The sequence below is a fragment of the Phaenicophaeus curvirostris genome, chromosome 3 (genome assembly GCF_032191515.1).
Source record: "Phaenicophaeus curvirostris isolate KB17595 chromosome 3, BPBGC_Pcur_1.0, whole genome shotgun sequence".
NCBI lineage: Eukaryota > Metazoa > Chordata > Aves > Cuculiformes > Cuculidae > Phaenicophaeus > Phaenicophaeus curvirostris.
Window position 1 is genome coordinate 15,634,183 of NC_091394.1, and position 21,828 is coordinate 15,656,010.

At 39.4% G+C, this 21,828-nt stretch overlaps 1 protein-coding gene across 7 annotated transcripts in view; it reads left to right on the plus strand.

Moving 5' to 3' along the window:
* COBL (cordon-bleu WH2 repeat protein) overlaps positions 1-20,314 on the plus strand; it is a 202,972-nt gene extending 182,658 nt beyond the window's left edge. For 6 of the 7 annotated variants that reach the window (XM_069853419.1, XM_069853418.1, XM_069853416.1 and 3 more), the window contains 5 exons: positions 7,254-7,357; positions 8,579-10,602; positions 11,217-11,336; positions 13,449-13,700; positions 19,011-20,314. In XM_069853419.1, coding sequence (XP_069709520.1) covers positions 7,254-7,357; positions 8,579-10,602; positions 11,217-11,336; positions 13,449-13,700; positions 19,011-19,028 — 2,518 coding nt within the window. In that variant the 3' untranslated portion in view covers positions 19,029-20,314. The remainder of the gene's footprint in view (positions 1-7,253; positions 7,358-8,578; positions 10,603-11,216; positions 11,337-13,448; positions 13,701-19,010) is intronic. The other variant, XM_069853417.1, reaches the window with a different exon arrangement.
* Positions 20,315-21,828: the final 1,514 nt, after the last annotated feature.

Genomic DNA, 21,828 nt, shown 5'->3' on the forward strand with positions numbered 1-21,828 from the left:
TTCAAATGTTACAAGGTTTTGTATTTGGCTTGGGAAGGACAGGAGGGAAAGAGAAATCATTGCCAGAGAGATATCAATGATGAAGCTGGTTGGGGGAAGAAGAAATATGATAGTGAGTGGTAGAAGGCAGAAAGGAAGGAGAACTGTAATGAAAAATAGCAATGTATATATTATATCTACCTCTTTATGCACAAACACATTCTATATAATTACCTGTCACTTGTAACTATCTCAGAAATATGGGAAAGTTTTATTCTGTTATTTCTCTGTTGGATAGGTTTTATTTTAGCTGGACAGGCACGTGTTCTACTTTTTTGGAAACAGAAATGTAGTTTTAAGGAGGGGGGAAGGTAGAGAAAGGGTTAAAGCAACAGGGAGAATTTCAAGGATGAAAAATTACTTAATTAAGACCCAGATGTCTGACAGATTTGCAAGCCTCTGCTTCTTACATAGTTTTGCTTATTTCCATCCTTATCTCTGGCTTTTCCTTTCCCCTTGTTCCAGAAAACTCTTTAAATTGGGATAGCGTTATGCAGTATTTTCCTAGTAGGTCTTCATGGAGGAAAGATACTAAAGATATGATGGTTACCTAATCGATACTCACAGTCATTATAGAGTAAGAATCCAGATTAACCTTTCAGTGAAAGTCATCCACTGGAAAAATGCCATATGCTTAGGAGTTAGAAGATATTTTACAGGTTAAGAAGCAGCTTAGGTTGCTGAAGGTGTAGTGCTGGTTTCCAGGGAAGAAAGGGTCTGGTCCTTGCTCTGTTTCTTAATTTTCTGTGTAAACCAAGGAAAGTTATTTACCCGTACTGAGCCATCTTTTAACTTGCAGTGTTATATTGCGCAGGTGATGTGCCTGTATTAAGATTTAAATCATTCTAGTCCACTTTCCTGGCTATTTCTGGCAGTGCTGTCTGCCTGTGTGCTTTCCCGTTGAGAAGCTGTTGTCCAAGGAGGGAGGAAGTAGCGGAATGCTTCCAGCTGTATAGAACTACAGGCTGCTGCTTATGCAGCAGGACCCTGGAACCAACATAGATCAGGTGACTCTGGAAGCTTGAATCACCCTGGTTTGTAACATGCCTGGAGATCTCTAGCATTAAAACACAAAATGTTACTAAGCAAAAGCATTTTCATCTGCTCTGTGTTCAGATTTTTGACCAGTGACCATGTAGGAGAACTATAAAAGGAGTATAAACCTGGCTGCTGCTGAAAAATTACTTCATTTTCCTCCTCAGCTATGTTTGCAAGGTCTTACTTTTAATTGGATAGTATTATATCTGAAGACAGTACTGGACCTCTGTGTCCTAGGATTGTAAAATAGTTTAATTCAATCTCTGAAGATTTTTATTCATCACAGATATTAACACAGTCTAAAGACCTTTGTAAGTTTGACGCAGTCTCACAGAAGTAGGAGAGAACACAAACCCCGGAATGGAAATTATACCTGTACCTTGCTCTCAAAGAGTATGTGCAGGCTTTTTGTCCCTCATTGAAGAACAGAAAAAAGAAGGTTATCTGGTATTCAACAGAATATGACCATGTGGTTTTTCCTTTTTTTTAGTTGCATGGCACATTGAGAAATCTTGCATCAAGGACAGATGATGACTTTGCTACCTAACCTGCCCTAAGTTGGTTTTTCAGTCTATGAATTTTGCATTTTAAAAGGCTTTGGTCAGCTTAATGTTAAAAATGTTCATAGGAGGCAGCAGAAATAGAAAAATTGCTCATCAGGTCATAGCTTAGGTGACCATGACCAGAAAACCCACCACTTATAGTAGCTGCTCTCCTACTGCTGTTAGATTTCTTCCTTGGAAAGCAATAGTAAAAAGTAATCTAGCCTGAGAATACAAAGAATGGAAAAATGGTCCCTAAGTTTTTGTAAACTATTGGTTAATATGGAAAATAATTGCCTTTTAATACAGTACTTCGCTGCGTCACTCACAGAAACAAGTATTGAGTTCACTGAATGCCATCTTTCTGGCCTGGTTGAATAGAGAGCTGAACAGAAAGTTCAAATAGCTACAGTCATGCTTCTTACAAATTAAAATAATTCAGCATTAGTCTGTTAAAGATCCATCTTGATATATACCCAAAGTAGATAAATTTCTTTCCAGCATTTGTGTAAGAGGAGAATACTGTGGATTCATTTTGAAGAGGACAAATTTGGATACAGGTATCAGAAGACTATCAGAGCTGGGAAAGGAGCCCAAATGTTCCAAATTTCAGTCTGGAGTGACCTTATTGCTTTCCATGTCAGTCAGTCCCTGTTAGCTGCCTAAGACACCTGTGAGAAGCTGAATGTTCTTGATATCCATTGAACTGCCTTATAGCAGTCATTACATCCCCGTGTGTGCTGTGTCACGATGTGCCTGACTGGATTTGATTCCATTGTTTGCAAGGACTCTGTCTTCCTTCCCTAGCTATTACAGGAACCATGTTCTCAAGTTTTTTGATAGAGCAAACATGGTGCAAAATGAGTGAGACTTTCAGGTCACGTTGAATTAATCTGAGATGTCTACTGCCATCTCTTCCTCAGTCATTTCTCTGCAGTTTACGTAGGTGTGAATCGTATTCAAACAGTTATAGTGGGAGTTGTGTTCTCGACCTCTGGTACCATGTATGAGACTCACCAGAAACACTTGGGTTAGTTTTATCACTTGTAGATCCCTAGGTAATGCCGCTCTGACTGTAATAAAATGGAAGGTACCGTCATTGCAAATCCATTATATTAAAACTGGTTTCATTTTCTTTTTAATGCAACGTTTCCATTTAGGTTTATCAGAGAATTTTCTCTCTTTCTTAGAAGGTAAACTTTCTCATAAATGTCCATCTGATGCGGTACTAATTTGATGAAAAGCTGCTGTGAGTTTCATTTTGTTTCCAACTATGCAAATGACTGCTGAGGAGTAATTATGCATTGTAGCCTAGACTCAGTGGAGCACTAAAGGCTGTAGTTTAGTAGTCACTTTGCTCCGTTCTGTGCTCTTGCACAAATCTTTGCTAATCTACATAAGTAATAAGTGCACAGGCTTCCAGGAACCGTGCACGTTCCCCGTTTTGAGCTTGGGCTAAAGGCTCACCGGTGCTGTATTTTTAGCTCCTCACATTTTACCAGAAGGGCAGCATAAAGGTTATCAAGTTCTTTCCTAAATTAAAAAAAAGCCTGTGTGAGAAAACACCACTTGTAATGTTTATCCAGAATGTAAAACATTGTATCAGAATAAGTAATATTTTTCTTGGGTTCTGGCCAAAACAGAGCTGTCAACAAAAGAAACGTGTATAGGATTAGAAGGGAAGAAGGCTATGAAAAAGAAAAAAATTAGAGGTCCTTTTGTTTTCCTTTCCCAAATACTGTTGTGAGAAAGAGTTGTCTTAAGCATTTTTATAAATCTTAGGAGCTCCTGGAAACTACCAGACATTTGCCTCACAAAATGCATATCACATTTTAAATTCCCAGTGCTAAGAATTTTAAGAGCCTTGTGATTTATCTGTACCTTCTGGCTTGCTTTGTAGGTGAGTTTGGAGAAGAATTGAACAATAGCTCTTTTAGCAATTTGGAAATGCAAAATAAAAGAATTACTTTTTCTGAAGCTCCCTCTTTAAGAGCAAATAAGAATCCTTTCCTTTTCACTGCATTGTTCTCATTCCTTCAGAAAAAAAAATCTGTGAATCGAATATTATTATCCCAGTTGTCTAGAGAAGGAGACTGAAGCAAAGACTGAGAGGCAGATTATGTATAGTCGCTGCTTAAGTGCACAGAAGATGATGAAAGAGACCTCTACTAACTGTTGTGTCCATCAAGGAGAAGGTAATTTTGCTGTGAGAGTCCTTGAAAAATGCCTGTTGATTGATATGAGAAAATAGCTAGTCAGTGCAGTGGACCCATACTGCTTGTTTGAAGCCCAAGCATCCCTATTCTAGTCCCTGATAACTTTTCCTAGATAAACTACCCATAACATTCTCAAGGCAATAGTTCCCATTCTTTCCTGAAGAAAGCCCATCGTGGATAACCTTGGTAATACAGATTTTGTCTGTATTGTAGAACGCCTGGGCAATGGACAGAAAGACACAAACAGGTACCAAAAAGCTGGTGAACTGGCATGGCCTTTGTACAGTTAGGTCTTGCTCTCTGATCGATGTGGGTTTACACATTTTTCTTCCAAGGTTTTGGAAACAACTCCTTCACAGTACCTTAGAGAAAGAATTTCAGTGTGTGTTAGTAATTTGCTGCCAGGTGTGGACAAAGATCCCTCAAGACCAGCTTTGGAAAGAAGAAAGCAACGTTTGCCTTCCATGCTGGATAGGCCTGTTGCTTAGCTGGTACAGTTTGAATGATTCTCCTATCAAAACTGAGTTTGCAAGTGCATTGCTTTAAAATGCACTCAGAGGAGAGCAAGGTTGTTTTTTTTTTTTTATTTTGGTAAACTTTCCACTGCAAACCATATTGAATTAAGTTGATTCATTCCAGTTGTATCCAGCATAGTTTAGATCGATGGGCTGAGTCCAGTGGGATGAGGTTTAACAAGGGACACAAAAACACCGTGCAGCATTACAGGCTTGGGGAAGAATGGCTTGAAAGCTGCCTGGCAGAAAAAGACCTGGGAGTGTTAGTTGACAGCCAACTGAACATGAGCCAGCAGTGTGCCCAGGTGGCCAAGAAGGCCAATGGCATCTTGGCTTGTGTCAGAAACAGCATTGCCAGAAGGACCAGGGAAGTGATTCTGACCCTGTACTTGGCACTGTAGAGGCCACACCTTGAATACTGTGTTCAGTTTTGGGCCCCTCACTGTAAGAAAGACACTGAGGTCCTGGAGCGTATCCAGAGAAGAGCAACAAAACTGGTGAAGAGGCTGGAGAACAAGTCTTATGAGGAGCAGCTGAGGGAACTGGGGTTGTTTAGCCTTGAGAGGAGGAGGCTGAGGGAAGACCTTCTTGCTCTCTACAACTACCTAAAAGGAGAAGTGGGTGTTGGTCTCTTCTCCCACGTGATTGGTGATAGGACAGGAGGGAATGGCCTCAAGCTGTGTCAGGGGAAGTTTAAATTGGACATTAGGAAAAGTTGGGGACATAATTTAGTAGTAGACAGCTACAGTTGAAGTCAATGATCTCTAAGGTCTTGTCCAACCTAATGATTCTATGATTCTTCTTTTGACCTTCATGCTGAGCTTTTTCTTTGCAAGACTTCTATCCCAATCCAAATGCTGCACTAAGCACTGTCAGATTGCTCAGATGAGTGGTCTCATTGATTTCTGCATGTCTGTGTGTGTGTGCTTCAGGGTACAGTAGGATTGGAGTCTCTGCTGGGGACTTTGATTTGTACCGTCTTTCTCTTAATCCAGCAGAGGGGAAAACTCAGATTACCATGGGTCTTTCAATGTGACTGCTGGGCCTGAGCATCATCAGTTCACGTTGTCTTTTGGGGATGGTCAGGGCCTGTCAAAGCTCAGGTCAGTGGCAAATACTCGAAGAAATTGCATTCCAGGCACAGACTACTATGTCTCTTCCTCTGTATTTAAACAGCCAATACAGATTTCTGTCTTAGATTCCAGTTTTGGAAACCCCTTAGGCAGTATTTAGCTTGGCAAGCTTGTATCCATCCCTTATGGATAAAGGAAAAAGATATGTATCTGAAAAAAAAGTTATGGAAGGCTTCCTTGTGATATGTTTTGCTGTTTTCATTGATCCCAATGAAATGGGATCTTTATAAGCGCAAGGCAGTTTAGGATTAAATAGAAGAAAGAGGTTACAGGGCTGCTACAGAAGAAAAGTCGATACAAAATAAATATAAAATAAAGTCAGTCGAATACCTGATACAACACTTGGTTTCAGTTGCCCTGTTATGAGCAAGGGGAAAATCAAACAATAAAATAGCAAAAAATAAAGCTACCCTGTTAGACGTCATTTAAAGCAATGTCAGGAAACATCCCTGATTTTTCATTCAGATTATTATCTCAAAGGGCAGCAGAAAAATGGCATTTTTCAGGTAGTGTTCAGTAAACTACCAAAACCTATGTATTCTGTTACTATATCTGTGATATTAAGGGTTTGATCTTGAAAAGGGCAAATCTGCTTCACCTGACCAGAGTTAGTTTAGGTGTGGCTAGAATGGAAAATTATTTTTTGAGTAGCCTAATCACAAGGGCAAAACTTAGATACAGTGTCACAGATGACAATGTCTTAAATTCTGGTAAGGAACAAGTAGCTGGAAAAAATTAATTGCCAATGTGAAATTCCATCTGTGATTTAGATGGAAAAGCTCTGTTGGTCAAACTTTTTTTCTTAAGAAACTGAAGGTTTGTTGTGAAACAGGTTGTCATGTTATTTTTTTTTTCTTAGTTACTTTTTGTTAGGATTTTTCTTAGTTTCACCTTCCTTTGTTTTGCCTTTTTTTTTTTATCTTTTAATAAGCCAAGACAACACCTGGCATTCATTCTGATTTCAGACTTGATTTAGATCATTGTACAACTTCATCAAAACCCATATTTTCTGGCTGAATCAGGCTCCTTGATATGTTTCATTAGAAACAGCCCTCAAAGTTAGTTTCTCTTTTCACCTCCTTGCCTTCCCCTCAGGATGCAAAGTGACTGTCTAACAGTACTTAACTGTATTTACTTTTCATTTCCATGCATTTTTCATTTAATTATGGTGCAGGTATATTGGCGCAGTGTGTGCACAGGATGGCTAGTGGTCTTCTTTAGAACTGTTTGGATATGTAAGACCTTTGCCTTGGCATACAATGCTTTTCTGCAGCCCAGTTGAAATGTATGCTTTGCGTTAAAGCCAGACCACTTGTTCATGACAGGCTTTATTAATCCTGACCTTTGGATCACCAGCACACTGAGTCTACTTAGGCACCACAGAGACCCTTCCTAAGTGTGGATGTGTCGATACGAAAGAATTTTTCACAGAAGGGTCATTGGGCAGTGGCAGAGGCTGCCCAGGGAGGTGGTTGAGTCACCTTCCCTGGAGGTGTTTAAGGCACGGGTGGACAAGGTGCTGAGGGGCATGGTTTAGTGATTGATAGGAATGGTTGGACTCGATGATCCAGTGGCTCTCTTCCAACTTGGTTATTCTATGATTCTATGATACGGTGGTGTGTCTCTCTAAGGCTGCATATTTTCCTTACTTTGGGAAGTGAGTTTCAAAACTGCTGTGGAACCAAAGGGGCTAAAATGATACCATGTTTCAGAGCAACAGTGCAAAGCAAAAAAAGGGGGACAACTAACCTTTTTTCCTCTTTCATTTAGCAGGAGAGATGAAGAAATGGCTTCAGCTAAGCATGAGAATGAGGATATATTCATTGTTGCACAACTCCAGCAGTCTTTGGCTGGCCTGGATGAAGATTTAGAAGGTAGGGGAGCATGTTACCTCAGAAGTACAAAAGAGAGATGCATAGCCAGGAGATGCAGATTCAAACTATACTCTGAGACGTCTGCCCATTTCTCACTAAGATCGCTGGGAACAACTTATAGGCAGAATGTGGTTCTCCCAGAGTGGCTTCTTTCCCTTTGCATCTGGGTCTGCCACTCTTTACAGACTCACACTGAATATTTTTCAGGCTGCCTATCAGATTGTCACTGTTTTGATGTCTGCTACCAAAAAGAGATGAACAGCTGTTTACGGACACATTTTATGGGCCAAATTTAGTGCAGTTTCATTGATTTCAGTGAAGCTAAATCAGTTGTGGCTTTAGTTCTGTATTTAATGAACAGTGCCTCTGTTTCCTACTTTATCATAAAGAAATGGAGGAAGGGGGCACATTTTTGTACCCAATGCCTCGTCTGTGTTAGTTGACATATTTTAAGGTTAAAAATCAATAACACATGAAGAGAAAAAGTGAGTAGAGCTCAAATGTCTTATTGTGCCTCTCTTTTGTGCCCCTCTTTTTCTGACTGTAATTAAAAGTATTTCTCTATTAATGTTTGTCACCAAATGATGTTGAATCCTATTTTAAAACTTTTCATCTTTTTCTCATCTCTAACACTGCAATTTCTTAGCCTCTGTCTTGTAACCCTTGATTTGTACCAGCAAATTTGAGAGGAGACTTATGCTTCTTGCACAATAAGGTTTTTGGAGTCACTGGTAATGAAGGGTGAGAAGAATGGAGGAAAAAAATAGAAGTACTGTTTCTTTGTTTGCTTGCTCAAGGAAATCCTTCAGCTGGGCTGTTATTACTAACCAGGTCTGGGAAACATAATTTGGAGTTGCTCGCTGTTTCTCAGAAATGTTTCTCCTTTGGAGTCATGTGGTGAAGTGTTTATCACTGAGAGAAGTTAGTCAAAGATAAGGTATGAACAATAGATTAAATTCTGCTTTCAGCTGCATTTGTATGTTTCCCACTGGCTGAAGCAGGAGGACTGCAGGAATATTTGGCTGATCCTAATCAGCAACCAGACAATACAAAGGACCCAGATCTCTCCTTTTTTTTGTAGTACAGGCATAAACATATTCCTGTTAGTTTTAGTGCAACTAAAATATCTGATCCACTTAAGCTTGTACTGGCTGTTTGTGTAATTTAAAGTCATGTTGCCAAAACACTGCCTTTATGTAATGTTGCATGTGTACTTTGCAGCAATGGATGGTGCGAATAATTCTGATTCCGAAGACGTAAAGGAAGTGTTGTGCCCGGGTATAAGAAAACTTGAGGCTGTCCAAGACGTTACCATTTCTGTTCCAGTGACAGTCATAGATGATGCTCCAGAAGTTAGCACCTCTAACCCGTCTGGAAGTCAAGAAACAGAGACAAGGGTTTCACAGAATATCTCAGCTGACTCTCTTAATACAGGAAACTTTACAAATAAAAACAATAATGCAGGTTCCTTTGATAAGGGACACACAGATGGTGGAGCTGTATGTGTATCCAAGGACCTAATATATCGGCAACCATCTGAAAATGAATTCAGTCACTTGCCTGTTGAACAGAGGAGAGATATGTTTGAATCTCTCACATCTTCCTTTGAAAAAAGAGGCGAAAAGAACTTAAGACTGGAGCTCCCCCCCAAACATGGTGTGAAGTCTGAGGAATGTAAATCTAAGCTGACTCCGTCTAACCCCAAAGCCACAGCTGAAATCAGTACAGCGAAAGAGAAGCTCAGTCCATTTAATGAATGTAGTAACAGGGAAAGATCTCTGAAAAAAAGTAAATCAGAGTTAGAAATCAAATGGCCACCAGCTAAAAAAAATGAAATAGAAGAATTCCCATCAACACCCACATGGTATCATCGTGCCCAGAATTCAGGAATAAACTACGAACCTAAGATGGGTTTGACAACCTTTAAGGTTGTCCCTCCCAAACCTGAAGTAAAATATTTTGATAGAGGAGTTTCACTCTCCACTGGTGCCATTAAGATAGATGAACTAGGCAACCTTATAGGCCCAAACAGTATTGTCAGTAGGAACATAACAGGTACCACTACTGATGAAAGTGATGAAATTCATCTTGGGAAAGTAAAGGCATTCTGGAGGTCAAATTCTATGGAAAAGCAAAGTGATGACTCTGCTGAGCATCTTCTTAAAAAGTCAGCAGTCACCACAAACTCTAAGCCCTTTGCTATAAAACATGAACACAAACCTGTCTGTCTTACAGCTCCAAAATCTGTAGCACCACAAACTGTTACTATGCAGGCAGCTGAAAGACAGTTTGAGAATGAAAGGACAAAACCACCTCTTCCAGTTACACAGTCTCAGGTAACACCATTAGTGGCCCCAACCATTAATAAGGAAAAGCTGGAGCTTCCATTTGTAAAGCCACATAGGAGAACTTCTAGTCAGTATGTTGCCTCTGCCATTGCAAGACACATCAATGTAACTACCTTTAAAACTGACTCTACAGAATATCACGAGAAAGATGAAAATAAGCAGGGAGCAGGAGAGGTTAAAACTGAAGCAGAAGCTTCACCAAAAAGATGTCTTATTGTGGCCAAATACAGCCCTGTGGAAGCAGGATCAGCAGAAACAAGAGAAACACTTTCAAATGTTTTTACTTGCAGTCAAAAAGCATCCCCCAGGTTTACACCTTGTGATAATTCGGGCGTGGAAAACAAAGTAGTTAACATCAGGGCACCAAATCAAGCAAGTCCTCTGAGCTTCTATAAAAAGAATGCCAGTGCCCCACTTACTAAATCCTCTTCAAAGGATAACAACAGTGCAGATGATGATCATGCTTTAAACAGCAAACAAAGTATAGCAGAGAAAAAGATGTGTCTTTTTTTTGACCAGAAATGTGAGGCTTTGACCCATTCTAATTCATCCTCATCTCTCAAGTCTCCTGATCTCCAAGGAGTCCCATCCTCTTTCAGCTCATTGTTGCGAGTCACTAAATGGCCTCCTGCTAGTGATGTGCAAGTTAGTACGCTTAAAGCTTCACCTGAGCTAAATGGTGCAGCAGTAAGTGCAGAGTCAGAACAGGAGGAAAAACCTGATGATTCGGATATTAATGCTGTCAGTGAACTGGATGCTAATGTGCAGACCAATATCTTCGGACCAAAGAAGAAGTTCAAACCTGTTATCCAAAAACCAGTTCCAAAAGACACATCACTGCACAGTGCTCTGATGGAAGCCATTCAAACAGGAGGAGGAAAGGAGAAACTCAGAAAGGTAAAGTGGACATTTTTTTAGCCTGTACTCAGGTCAGACACCACAGGTTTTATAAGTGATACAGTTGCTGGTGAGACAGAGTAGACAAGGCATTGGAAAAATTAATAATGGTGAAATACAGATCAAGCCACTGCTTATTCTGCACATCCTGTATATTAGGCAACACAATGCCTAATGCTGTTTCACTAGCTAGAAGAGGCAGACAGTGCCGAGGTGCAGCATAATGGAGAGGTAATTGAGGTTATCCTAAGAGCTGAACCTGCGTTTCAGCATGTTACATAAAAGCAGGAACACCCAGCATGGAGAAAACTTGCAAGTACCTGCAATGAAAGAAAAAAATGTGCTTTGTATTATTAGGTGATACTGGTTTGCCACTGACTTTATGCTTAGGGGATAAGAAACCACATCTGTAAATACAGCATGACTATCTCCACGTATCCTCACTGCTTAGTGTGAGTAAGGGTTGTAAAAGCAGACCTAAAAGAAGATAGATTGATTAGTCTCCATAGCTCACATTCTGGTACAAGTGCCAAAAATATTTTTAATACTGTTTCCAACTTGTCTCCAAGTAAATATCTAATAACAATGTGAGGTTTATTCTTTCCATATTCTAGGTTTCAGACAGTACACTAAATGGCAGTCACAGGAAACCTTCGTATGTCCAGCCAGAGAATGAGCGCTCAGCCCTACTAGCAGCAATTAGAGGCCACAGTGGCACCTCAAAGCTGAAAAAGGTAAGGAAACAAGATGGTAAGTGATCTTCTAAGTGCAGTCTCTTCCTATTGGCTGTTTTGAATAAACTCAAATATACCACAAACTAAACATGGTGCTGCAAAGAAGAAGGTTGAGGGGAAAATAATACAATGTAAGACCAAATGTGACTTGTGCAGATATTGTAGCGGGTCTGATCCTATCCTCTGCTATAAAACTTAACACTCTTTCATATGGTGTGCATTTAGCTGAGAAAGAAGCGCATAGTAATCTGGACAAATTACAGGGAGTGTATATAGAAGACACTAAATGTTTGTTATTTTCACATTTAGGTGGGCAGGGAAGGGCTGTACTTCAGGAGTATGCAGTTAGATTATTAATATATTTGCATTACCTACTGCATGCATCCAATGCCGGTTAGCTGAAAACACGCTAAGGCTTCTTGCGTGCTGTTTGTCAACATGAGCTGGTGCATTCAAGTTCTGTGCAAGTAATTGATGTTCACAGAACATCAACTTTCGCCACAGCAGGATGATTTCTTCTGTCTGAAAGATTTGCCAAATCATTAAAGCATCTCTTATCTGTAATAGCCAAAAGCTGCATTATTATAGCCTTAGTTTTCACTTGGTTCATTTATCTGGCCAAGGACATGTATTTGGCAAGAAGGTTCCCATTTCCCTCACATAATGACTCAGACCATTAGCAAATATGCAGATAGCTGGCATTAGATAGAAAGAATCTTTTGCCTGTATCAGGCAATTAGTTCATCTCTCAAGTATCTTACCGCCCTTGCAGCAGGTAGGGTACGGCTTCCTCTGAGCCTGAGAGCGGGAAGCAGCAGCCATCTTCACACATACTTAACTACATTCTGCATTCATTGGGAGTAAATGTAAATTTGTGTAAAAGAGGTTCTGACAGTGAAGTGGTGGTGTATTATCGCACAGACTTTTTGGAATACACTCCTCCAGCAGAGAAGCTTTTGCCATCATTTTGGAGGAAGTTGCCTAGAAACAGTATGCTGCTTTTTCACACACTGTCACCTGTGCTACTTAAAACACCATGTTTATCTATGTAAAGGGCAAGATATAGATGCTCTATGATGAAAGGGATGTCCGTTTCATGTTATCACAAATGTTCCTGGTTTATCTGACATGAATTATTCCCATATATCGTGCGTCTTTGTGTATAGTGAAGGAATAGAATACAGGAGCTCTCTGTGGATTATTTGATGGGAGATAAATGCTTTAATTTTTCATTGGAAACATTTTGTACCTCAGTTTCTCTGAGAAAAGAATGCTAGTGCGTCTGCTTTAATACCTCCCATTTGGCACATGATACTTTACTTCCTAATAATTGCCAAATCATTGTAATTACTAACTATTTATCATGATTATTACTAGTAATGTTGTTAATGGCAAAAATATTTGTTGAGACCGTTGACGGAAGAACTGGCTTGGTCTGAAAAATTGCCTCCTCCTCCTGCGTTTGTTTAAAGCAGGATGAGTTTCCAAGCTAGTAATTTGTGCAGAAATTTTGGTTTCAGAAATGCTACAGAACCGTGCTTGGAAGAGTAATCAATTTATTTGATCTCTGTGCTTTCACATAGTTCACTCTGGTCCTATTTTTGTTTTGGGAGCTTTTTTAGTATGGCTGGAAACTTAAAGTTTAACAGCTTTTTTTCTTAAAATTAAACCATGTCTGAGAGCTTAGCTCTAGAAGAGCCTCCTTGTCATCTGAGATTATTTCTGTGCAGCCCAGACTGCAAAAAGTAACAAGATTCCTTGGTGGCTACTGCAGCCTTAATATGTTTTCCTGATTCCAAAACCCTTGTGGTTGTTTCCAAATGAATACCAAGTCCAGCTTTCTCTCTTACCGTATGTGCCAAGAAGAGTTACAGCATGCTGGACCTCACAGTAAAGACTGAGTCAATGCCAAATCCTTGATGCTGATAGTCAGCCCAGATGAGTGATGTGAGTAATAACAGATGTTCAACCCCTTGAGCAAACAAGAGTTCTACATGTTTTACATCATTCAAGCAAAGTGAAATCAGGGTAATGAAAGTGCATCAAATGCCAAATAATTACAGTTCAGTTATGCTGATATTAATTATCTCCTTTCAACTGCATCACGAGCAGATCTCCTCATTGGCCTCAGAAGAGCTGCAGAGTTTTAGGAATGCAGAACTCTCCTTGCAGAAGGCAGAAGATTCTCAAACAAAGCAGCTTTGTATCCCACCTGCACCTGCCCAGCCACCACCGCCACCTCCAACTCAGCTGTTAGCAGCAGCTCCTAAATCCTCTGCCATGGCTACAGGTAACCTTGGTGAGGCAAGGCAAGCCCTGATGGAGGCCATTCGCTCTGGTGCTGGAGCAGCAAAGTTGAAAAAGGTGAATGTACTTTTGTATTTTATTGTGGGTGAAATGGTGTAGGCTTGTTGTGCTTTGAGAGCTGTTTATAAGCTGTTTGAGCCACACATTTCCTTCTTCCATCAGAAGAGGGGATGTGCACTATTTTCTCTAATGGATTCAAAGATCAGGAGTGTATTTCAAACATTTGAACAACTATTAAAGCATACTGTTAAGACTTAAAGATATCTGTGCATGTGTGCAACATGTGAATAGGGAATACTTTTTGTTTAAAGAGAACATCAAGTGTATGAATATAATTTCAGAAAGCATTTTCATGCCCTTTTCTTGTGAATGTGAGATAATACCAGATGTCCTTTAGACAAGTTGAATCTAAGAAAGATCAGATATGAGACCCTGAAGCAAGGTTAGAGATAAGTAAACTCCCTTAGTGTGTTCTAGACCTTGATTCCCAACACTTACACCTTAGTTGCACATGTTGAGAGCTGTCAGTAGAACTGTGGGGTCATTTTAATCTCTGTCTGAACTTTATTAATTGGATGATGTGTGTTTCACTTCTGAGGTCAGCTCTGGGTCGGTCAACTCCCAGATGGCTATATGCCCAGGTGTGATCTTCGGAGTAAATTCACTTATCTCTTTGGTGAAAATAAGTTCTTCCTAACCTCGAGTTACACTGCATTTATTTTTAAAGAGAAGATCAATTTGCCTTAGTGGAGTCATCCCAGTATTGCACTACAGTATCCAAGAATAGGCTTTGATCCAAGGACTTCAGAGTATGTACAAAAGCAGATGTAGTTTTCCCAACACGATCTAGCTGATGCCAACCATAAATGTGTAAGTAGGCTTTGACCTTGCGTACTTGTCCTCTTTGAAATAATTGAAAAAAAAGTTCAAATTTTAACGTTAAAAAGTAGCCAAACAATCTTATTTCTGATAAACCAGAAATTCCTCAGAATCATACAAACAGCAAAAACAAAGCAATGTTTCAAGGAACTTCATATCAGCATGCAAGTGGAAATCTGGATGTGCAGTTATTTTGCATGTGAAAAATTGCATCTATATTGTGCACACTGTTATAAGGAGTAGCTGAGGTCCTTTGGTTTGTTCAGCTTAGAGGAGGCTGAAGAGTTACCTCATCACAGTCCACAACTTCCTCTGCGGCAGCAGAGCAGGAGGTGCTGTTCTCTCTTTGGTGACTGGTGATAGGACCCAAGGAAATGGAATGAAGCTGCACCAGGGAAGTTCAGACATTAGGAAAAGATTCTTCACTGAGGGAGTGTTAAGTCATTGGAACAGACTCGCCAAGGAAGCAGTCAAAACACCAAGCCTGTCAGAGTTCAAGTAGCTTCTGAATGGTTTAGTTTTAGGTAATCCTGCAAAGAGCAGGAAGTTTGACTTGGTGATCCTTATGGGTCCCCTCCAACTTGGGATATTCTATGAGTCTAAGACTACAAATTATGAAGAAATAATACTCCAAATCAGACCTTAATTTCCCCACTTCACCAATTTACAGAAAAAAACAGAATTGGGAAACTGAAGAATGCTTCATGCAGTTGTTTTCCAGATCTTTCCAAATTTCCTGTTCTTCAAATTACGTTATGCTTGCAGAAGTCTCTGAAGAGGATTCATGGCTCTACTCATTAAAAAAAGTCTTTATCATATCCTTGGGGATTTACTTCAGAACAGTTGGATAGCCAGTGCAGACCATGAAAGTAAGCTGGATATACTGATGCATTCTGCTAAATACCGTGTCTGTCTTCTTTCATTTACAAGACAGAGTAACTTTTGGTGGTTTTGACATTGAAATGACTGAAGAGTACGTGTCTTATTATATAGGTCTTTTATGAAAATAAAAGAGATGAGGGTTTTTGCTGTCCTTTCAGATATCAGATATGCAAGCTAAGTCTTGTATATGCCAAAGACATCTTATCACTTAGACGTCTGAGATTTCATGCCCTTGGTAAATGATAAAAGCAAAAATGTCAGATTTCTGAAAGACTTGCTATCCAGTGTGTATTAATATCTCTTCTAGCTTTCTGCATTAAATGAGAGCCAAATTCTGATGCTTTCCCGCAGCTGGAAAACTTGTGACAGCAGAAGTTTAATCCATGGAGGAGAATACAGGATAGCTGCACATCAGAGATTTCTTCGTTTACAGCTGAAGAACAGGTTTCCAAGGAGCACTTAAGTTTTTTGTAGACAGTGGCTGGCAAGTGGTTTTGTGCCAGGACTGAAGCAAACTTTTTTTTTCTTTGTTTTCCTCCTCTGTCAAAGATCTATGATGTGATTTGGTTGTGAGCACAGTGCCATTTTTGGCTTTGCTTTCCAGAAGATGTTGGTTGCAGCAACTCGAGAGCAGAGTAGTCAGTTCAGTAATTGCATCTGTTTCTCTTCCATTGTCTTCTCAAAGTTTTCTAGGACAGGGACTTCTGATGGTGAAGTAATTTATTTAGCTAGTATCGTGGGGAACTGGGAAGAATCTGCATTGCTTAGTTATGTATGACTCAGTTGGTGCTTATTTATGAGAGGTTATTTGCAATGGAAGTAGATCAAACAGGGCTGTCGGGAACCAAATGTAAAAAGCAACCAATTGCCTAGATAAGGAACATCCCAACAAACGTTTGAGCTCTATTAATATCTGTGAAAAGGCAACTCCTCCACTCCACCCCTGATTACACAGCTGTTTGCTGAAGTCATGAACTTTAAGGTTGAAAGATCCACTATGCAGGAAGGGAGGAGAGAAATTGCTGCAGGCTGACCTTGCCTTGCTGAGAGTCGGGGTCTGCACCACACAGGCTATAATTAGGTCAGCCAACACAAACCAGAGCAAAAATAGGTACTTGAGAGAAATGCCAAGTATAAGTAAGACAATATGCACGTAGGTCTCCTGGCTGTTTTTTAATCTATTTCTTGGAGTACTGTGCCTGCTTTGGCAAATGTATCATACTTTGTTTTGAAGAAGGAGCTTCTGTTTTATTGCACACTGTTGCTGTCCACAGATTCCCAAATTGAAGTTCTTGTGGGTTCCAAGCCCAGCTGGGCCTGCTCAGGAAAATGGTTCATCCCCAGTGCAGTGCAGTCCAGACACCTGCCAGAAAGTGGTTAGACTACAGATCCTACCCAAAGAGAACGGAGATGCAGATGCATTACTGGAAAAGGGTTAGCTTAACAAACAGGAAAAGATCTGATAACATGCAAGAAGTAACCTTTTTCTTCAATTTTCAAAATGGTCCATTGAGGAACCTGGCAGGTGTTTAACACATCCAGAGTATAACAGCAAGGAGGTGGCATCAAGTAGAGCCACCAGTCAGGATGGCTGACCCTAGTGACTTTGGTGGTGGTTAATTGATCTGAGAAAACAACAGGTCTCACTAGCGAGGAGTCTGCTTCCCAGCCATCCAGTCTGCCTCCTGTACAAAGAAGAATTAATTGATCTAGGAAAGAAAAACTTGATCTGAGACCAAATTTTGGCTAATTCTGGTAAGCCAAACTCTGGCCATAGCGCTGTACCATTTGACCTTCTGATGTTAAAAGTGAACTAGTTTTTTCCTTAAATTTTATCAACAATTGTCAGAATTTCACATGCTTAAGATCTTTATGTTTAGTTTTAAACTTTTTACTTCTACCTTAGAAAATGCAAAGTAACCTAGCTAGATTTCTGAAATTCTGTATATTCTTACATGTGTGGTTTTGTATCTGTGTATCTTGCACGGGGTTTACTGTGATTATCTGGGGGAAAAGACGTAACTACACATGCAAATAAAGCGTTAGATGTCTAGCTGTAGGTACAGTTGCAGCACAAGCCCATGCAAGATTGAAAATCTTACCCAACAAAGAAAAGCTATAAAAGTTGCCTTTGCTCATATGGCATCTACTCATCTTAGGTAGAGTTGTACCCAGGGATTTGGTAGAAATACTGCAAGGAAATGTGTCTGTATATCTGAAGAACAGGCTTTTCTACATGGTGAAGTGATTTCTTTAGACTACTTTAATAGTACATGCAAGAGAGATTCTATAAATTTCGCGTTTTTCCAGTGAAGATTGGAGCTGTACCTAAAGCAGCCTTTTCTGTATACTTGCTGCAATTTTAAAAATGAATTTGAGCATCAACAGTTAGTCGCCTGAACTCTTGATACAGCCAGTGTATCATTCTGTTGGCAATCAAAGGAGAGAGGTAAAGTAATTACTGCACCCATTACTATGAGTCCCTGGAAGACACTGGGATAATTTGAAGTGAGTTGCCAACAAGTAATGCATAGATCTGAATTATGTCACAGTGAGAGTCTTCTAGGAAGCGTGGCCTAGTTCCATACCTTTAAGTTAAGCAGTGGACTATTCTCACATAATCAGAGATACATAATTGTGAATGAAGAAATACTCTTTCTTATCATCAGTGTCTGGGTGCAACAACAGAGATTACAGGCTCAAAGCAACAGTCGATGTTGGCATTGGTATACTGGAAATGGGGTAGGAAGCATTGCCTGAGCCTGATATACAGGTAGTCAAATGAGCCTATAAAATAATTCCAGTTCCCATGGATGGTAAGAGGTAGTCATTTGCATGTTGTTACTCTGTTTGAATTGAAAGATAAAATTTAATTTGAATTCTTCACCTTGCAAATAATCTGTACCGTAACCTATTTTTTTTCACCGAGAATTAAGCTTCTGCAATAGATAAGGCCAAAATGGAAGTTTTAGACTTGATCGAATATATTATCACTGTTTAGCTTTTGTGGTGACCTTAGCATTTACCTCTGATAGAATCAAAGCCCAGGAACTTTGATTTTGGAAGAGCACCCTAGCATATGTGTTCAAAAACAAGTCTACACTTAGATTACCTGAGGACTAGGAAGGAAGATAAGCATTTGTTTAAGTATTTTCCTGAATTAAAGCCTTTGGGAGTTTCCTTTGCTCAGTCAGGAAGCGAAGTGCTCATCAATTGATTTTTATGACTAGTGACAGCTAACCGATATTGAACAGGTTTTGACAGTCAGATACTCCATCCTTGCAGCCTGGATTTTTGTTTGTTCCACAAAATGAAAGAAGTTTGCAGAAAAAAAACATCACCGATGTTCCAATAATCTTGTAATTGCAACTGTAATACCTAAGATGGGGGGGGAGGGGAGGGAGGGAGGGGGTTAGGGAAGGATAACACCTTTCGTTAGACCAGTTGATGCAGCTAGAAAAAGGCAGATAAACTTTAAGCAGTCTCAGAGAGCTGATGAAGAGACCAAGCTTGAAAACAGCTGCACAGGAGAATGTTTAGTTAACAATGTCAACAGTTGGAGGTTTAAAAATATCTTGATTGATCATGTGCTTTTCTTTGTTATAGGTCCCTCTGCTCGTTTGAATCATGTATAAAGAACAGGTAATTGGAAAATCTAACCCCATAAGCATCATTCACGGTCTGAAGTGGCAAAAAACATAAAGAAGTTTAGTTTATTCTCTTTGTCTGCGAGCCAAAATAAGTTGTAGTTAATTTTCTGTGTGTTCCTGCATAATGGTTCTAAAGGGAAAATATGTAGCTCTGCTGTAAAGGAACTGTGCCAAGGAACTGTGTTTTGCCTCTGAATATTTAAGGTTGCCAATAAACTATTCTTGTTGGCAAGTTAATAAGAATATAAACACCGTGCAGTCCTGTGTTAATACTTAATTGTGTTTATGGGCAAAATTAAAAGACACTGCTAGCTGTCTGAAAAGTAATACTCATTTCAAGTTGTTAAAAATACATAACTGTTTCAAACTGTTTTCTTGGTTCTTCTTTGATTTGGAAAAGGACTCTTAAGTGAATAGGGTGAAAAACAGAATAAAGATCTATAAGAAAGAAATAACAAGAAAAATGTTATGGTACATTATGAAGGACTTAAGGAGTCATTGGTTTTTAAAATTAGATGAACTTTATATCTCTGCTGGAGCTCTGAGAAAGCAGGCAATCAATAATGAATGTGAGACAGTGTCTATTGAAAAGTTACTTATGGGATATGACGTGTGGAATGCTAATACATAGAGATATACTGAACCCTAGTAACATTCATAGCACTTCAGAAATATTGAGACACCTTAAAGGATCTCTACTTGCAACAGACTGTGAAGGTTACAAATAAGACTCAGAGTACTGCATAGAGGTCCAGGTTTTAGAATTCATTCCTACACCACAAAATGAAGTGAAGCTGGTTTTATATCAGTAACCAGGAGTTTTGTCATCTCTTATTCAGGTCATGCATAAGTTGGCCCTTAGTTTCCAATTCGTATGGCTGTTGTATGTTGTCTCACAAGTATTTATAGCAGCATCTTTTTCAAATGTTAACTACTTTGGTAGTTGTTATTGTACATATTTTGAAAATATTTCATTACTTTGATTAACTTAAAAAGGACAAATGAAAATCCTTTTTCAAATTTCCTATATTGTAATGAAACTGAAGAAGAGCAAGTTTGTACATTTACATTTTTATAATCACTTTCTGGAGTGATGGCAGATTCTTTTTTTTTTTTGGAGCTGAAATTTAAAGTGTATAGCTATGTAATGTTGAAAGCACGAGACTATTTAGCCATCTTCATTTAATGTGACTATATATTATATACTGTAAAATATTTATGTCTGTTAGTGCCACAAATAAAAACAAAATCAGAACCTGACACAGCTTGAAAGTCTCTTTTTGCCAAATATTTTCCATTTACAGATATAAATTAGAACTAGAGGTGGAGTGAAGCAAACCAGCATGCTGTGTTTGATAACTTGGGTCTAACATAAAATGCCTCAAGCCAAGAAAGGTCTACAACTAACAATGTGGGAACACAACTAGAATCAAGATCTCTGTGTAATATATGTTTTGATAATAATACAGTGCTGATAATGATCCATTTCCTCATTAGGGAAATTAATATATTCAGAATTAAGGTGCTCTGTCACACCCTAGGATAAATAGGATCATCTTTGTTGGCTGGTTAGCCTTCTTCTGCCTTAACAGTCTTCGCAGTATGCTATAGATCAGGAGTATTAACATGTTAAAAATGCTATTGCAGGAAGGGATTCAGTCACTCATAAGCTTGAATCCTGTGCATAGTCCCACCAGCAGCAAATACAGCTTCCTTGGTTAGATGCTGTAAGACAGAACTCGGTGCAAGTCTCCTCCTTGTTGTTCTTAGTGTTCCCTGAAGGCATGGGATCTGTAGCCCCTCCTTACTAACACCCCTTTAGTGTCATAAATTGTTTGGGTACATACTTCTCAATGTAAGGAATCCCAAACTGGATTTTGAGATGCTGAGATACACCAGGCTTTGCAATGCAAAGGTTCTGGTTCTAGGCAGAACAAAAGTCTAGTTTAGTTCTAAAGTTTAGTTCTATGCTGGCACTGCATGGAACTGAAGTTTATAAAGGAGTTATTCATGGATAAATTTCTGAGTATTGGATTCCTGTGGGTAAAAATCTACAAGAACAGCTGCAAGATGAGATGTCACCTTCACTGTGACAGCAAAAACATTGCGAAAAATCCTGCTGGCTCAGTCACAGTTAAAGCTAAAAATGGAGGGGGAGTTCAGCTGTCTACAGTAAGAAGTAAGACTGGATATTCATTCCTTCCTCTGGCTGATGGGAGTTGTGTAGATTCCTACATTGTCACCCAGGTGCTGTTGAACTCCTGGTAGAAGCATAATCTAACTGTAAGTGAATGGAAATTTTACTAAAAACCCATTTATGATCAAGTCTAGTTATAGATAGGACCCTTCCATGTAATAAGTTTATATTAATGCTTTCATTAGTCTTTATTTGAGAAGTAAACATGCATCAGTGTTTTAGTGCGTATCAGGCAAGCACTTTTGAAGCTCTCACCCAATCATCCCCTCTTCTACTGTGCTTCAAGGCTTGGAAACTGGGTCCCTATTGGATTGAATGAATTTGGGACATGCAGTCCAGTACAAGTTGTCATTCAGTCCATGGAACCAGACTGGAGCTTAAAACAAATGCCCTGAAAAGTGTTTTGTAAAGACATTGAGTCCTCAGCACCAAGTATTTTCAGCTACATATCTCCTCTTAGTGGTCCACACTGTTTGCTAGTGCAGGCACAGCCTATGTCTAGAGGTACACACACAACCTAGATTAGTTCTTGACATGTCCTTTCATGGCACATGTAAGTGGATACTGTGCAGGCTGG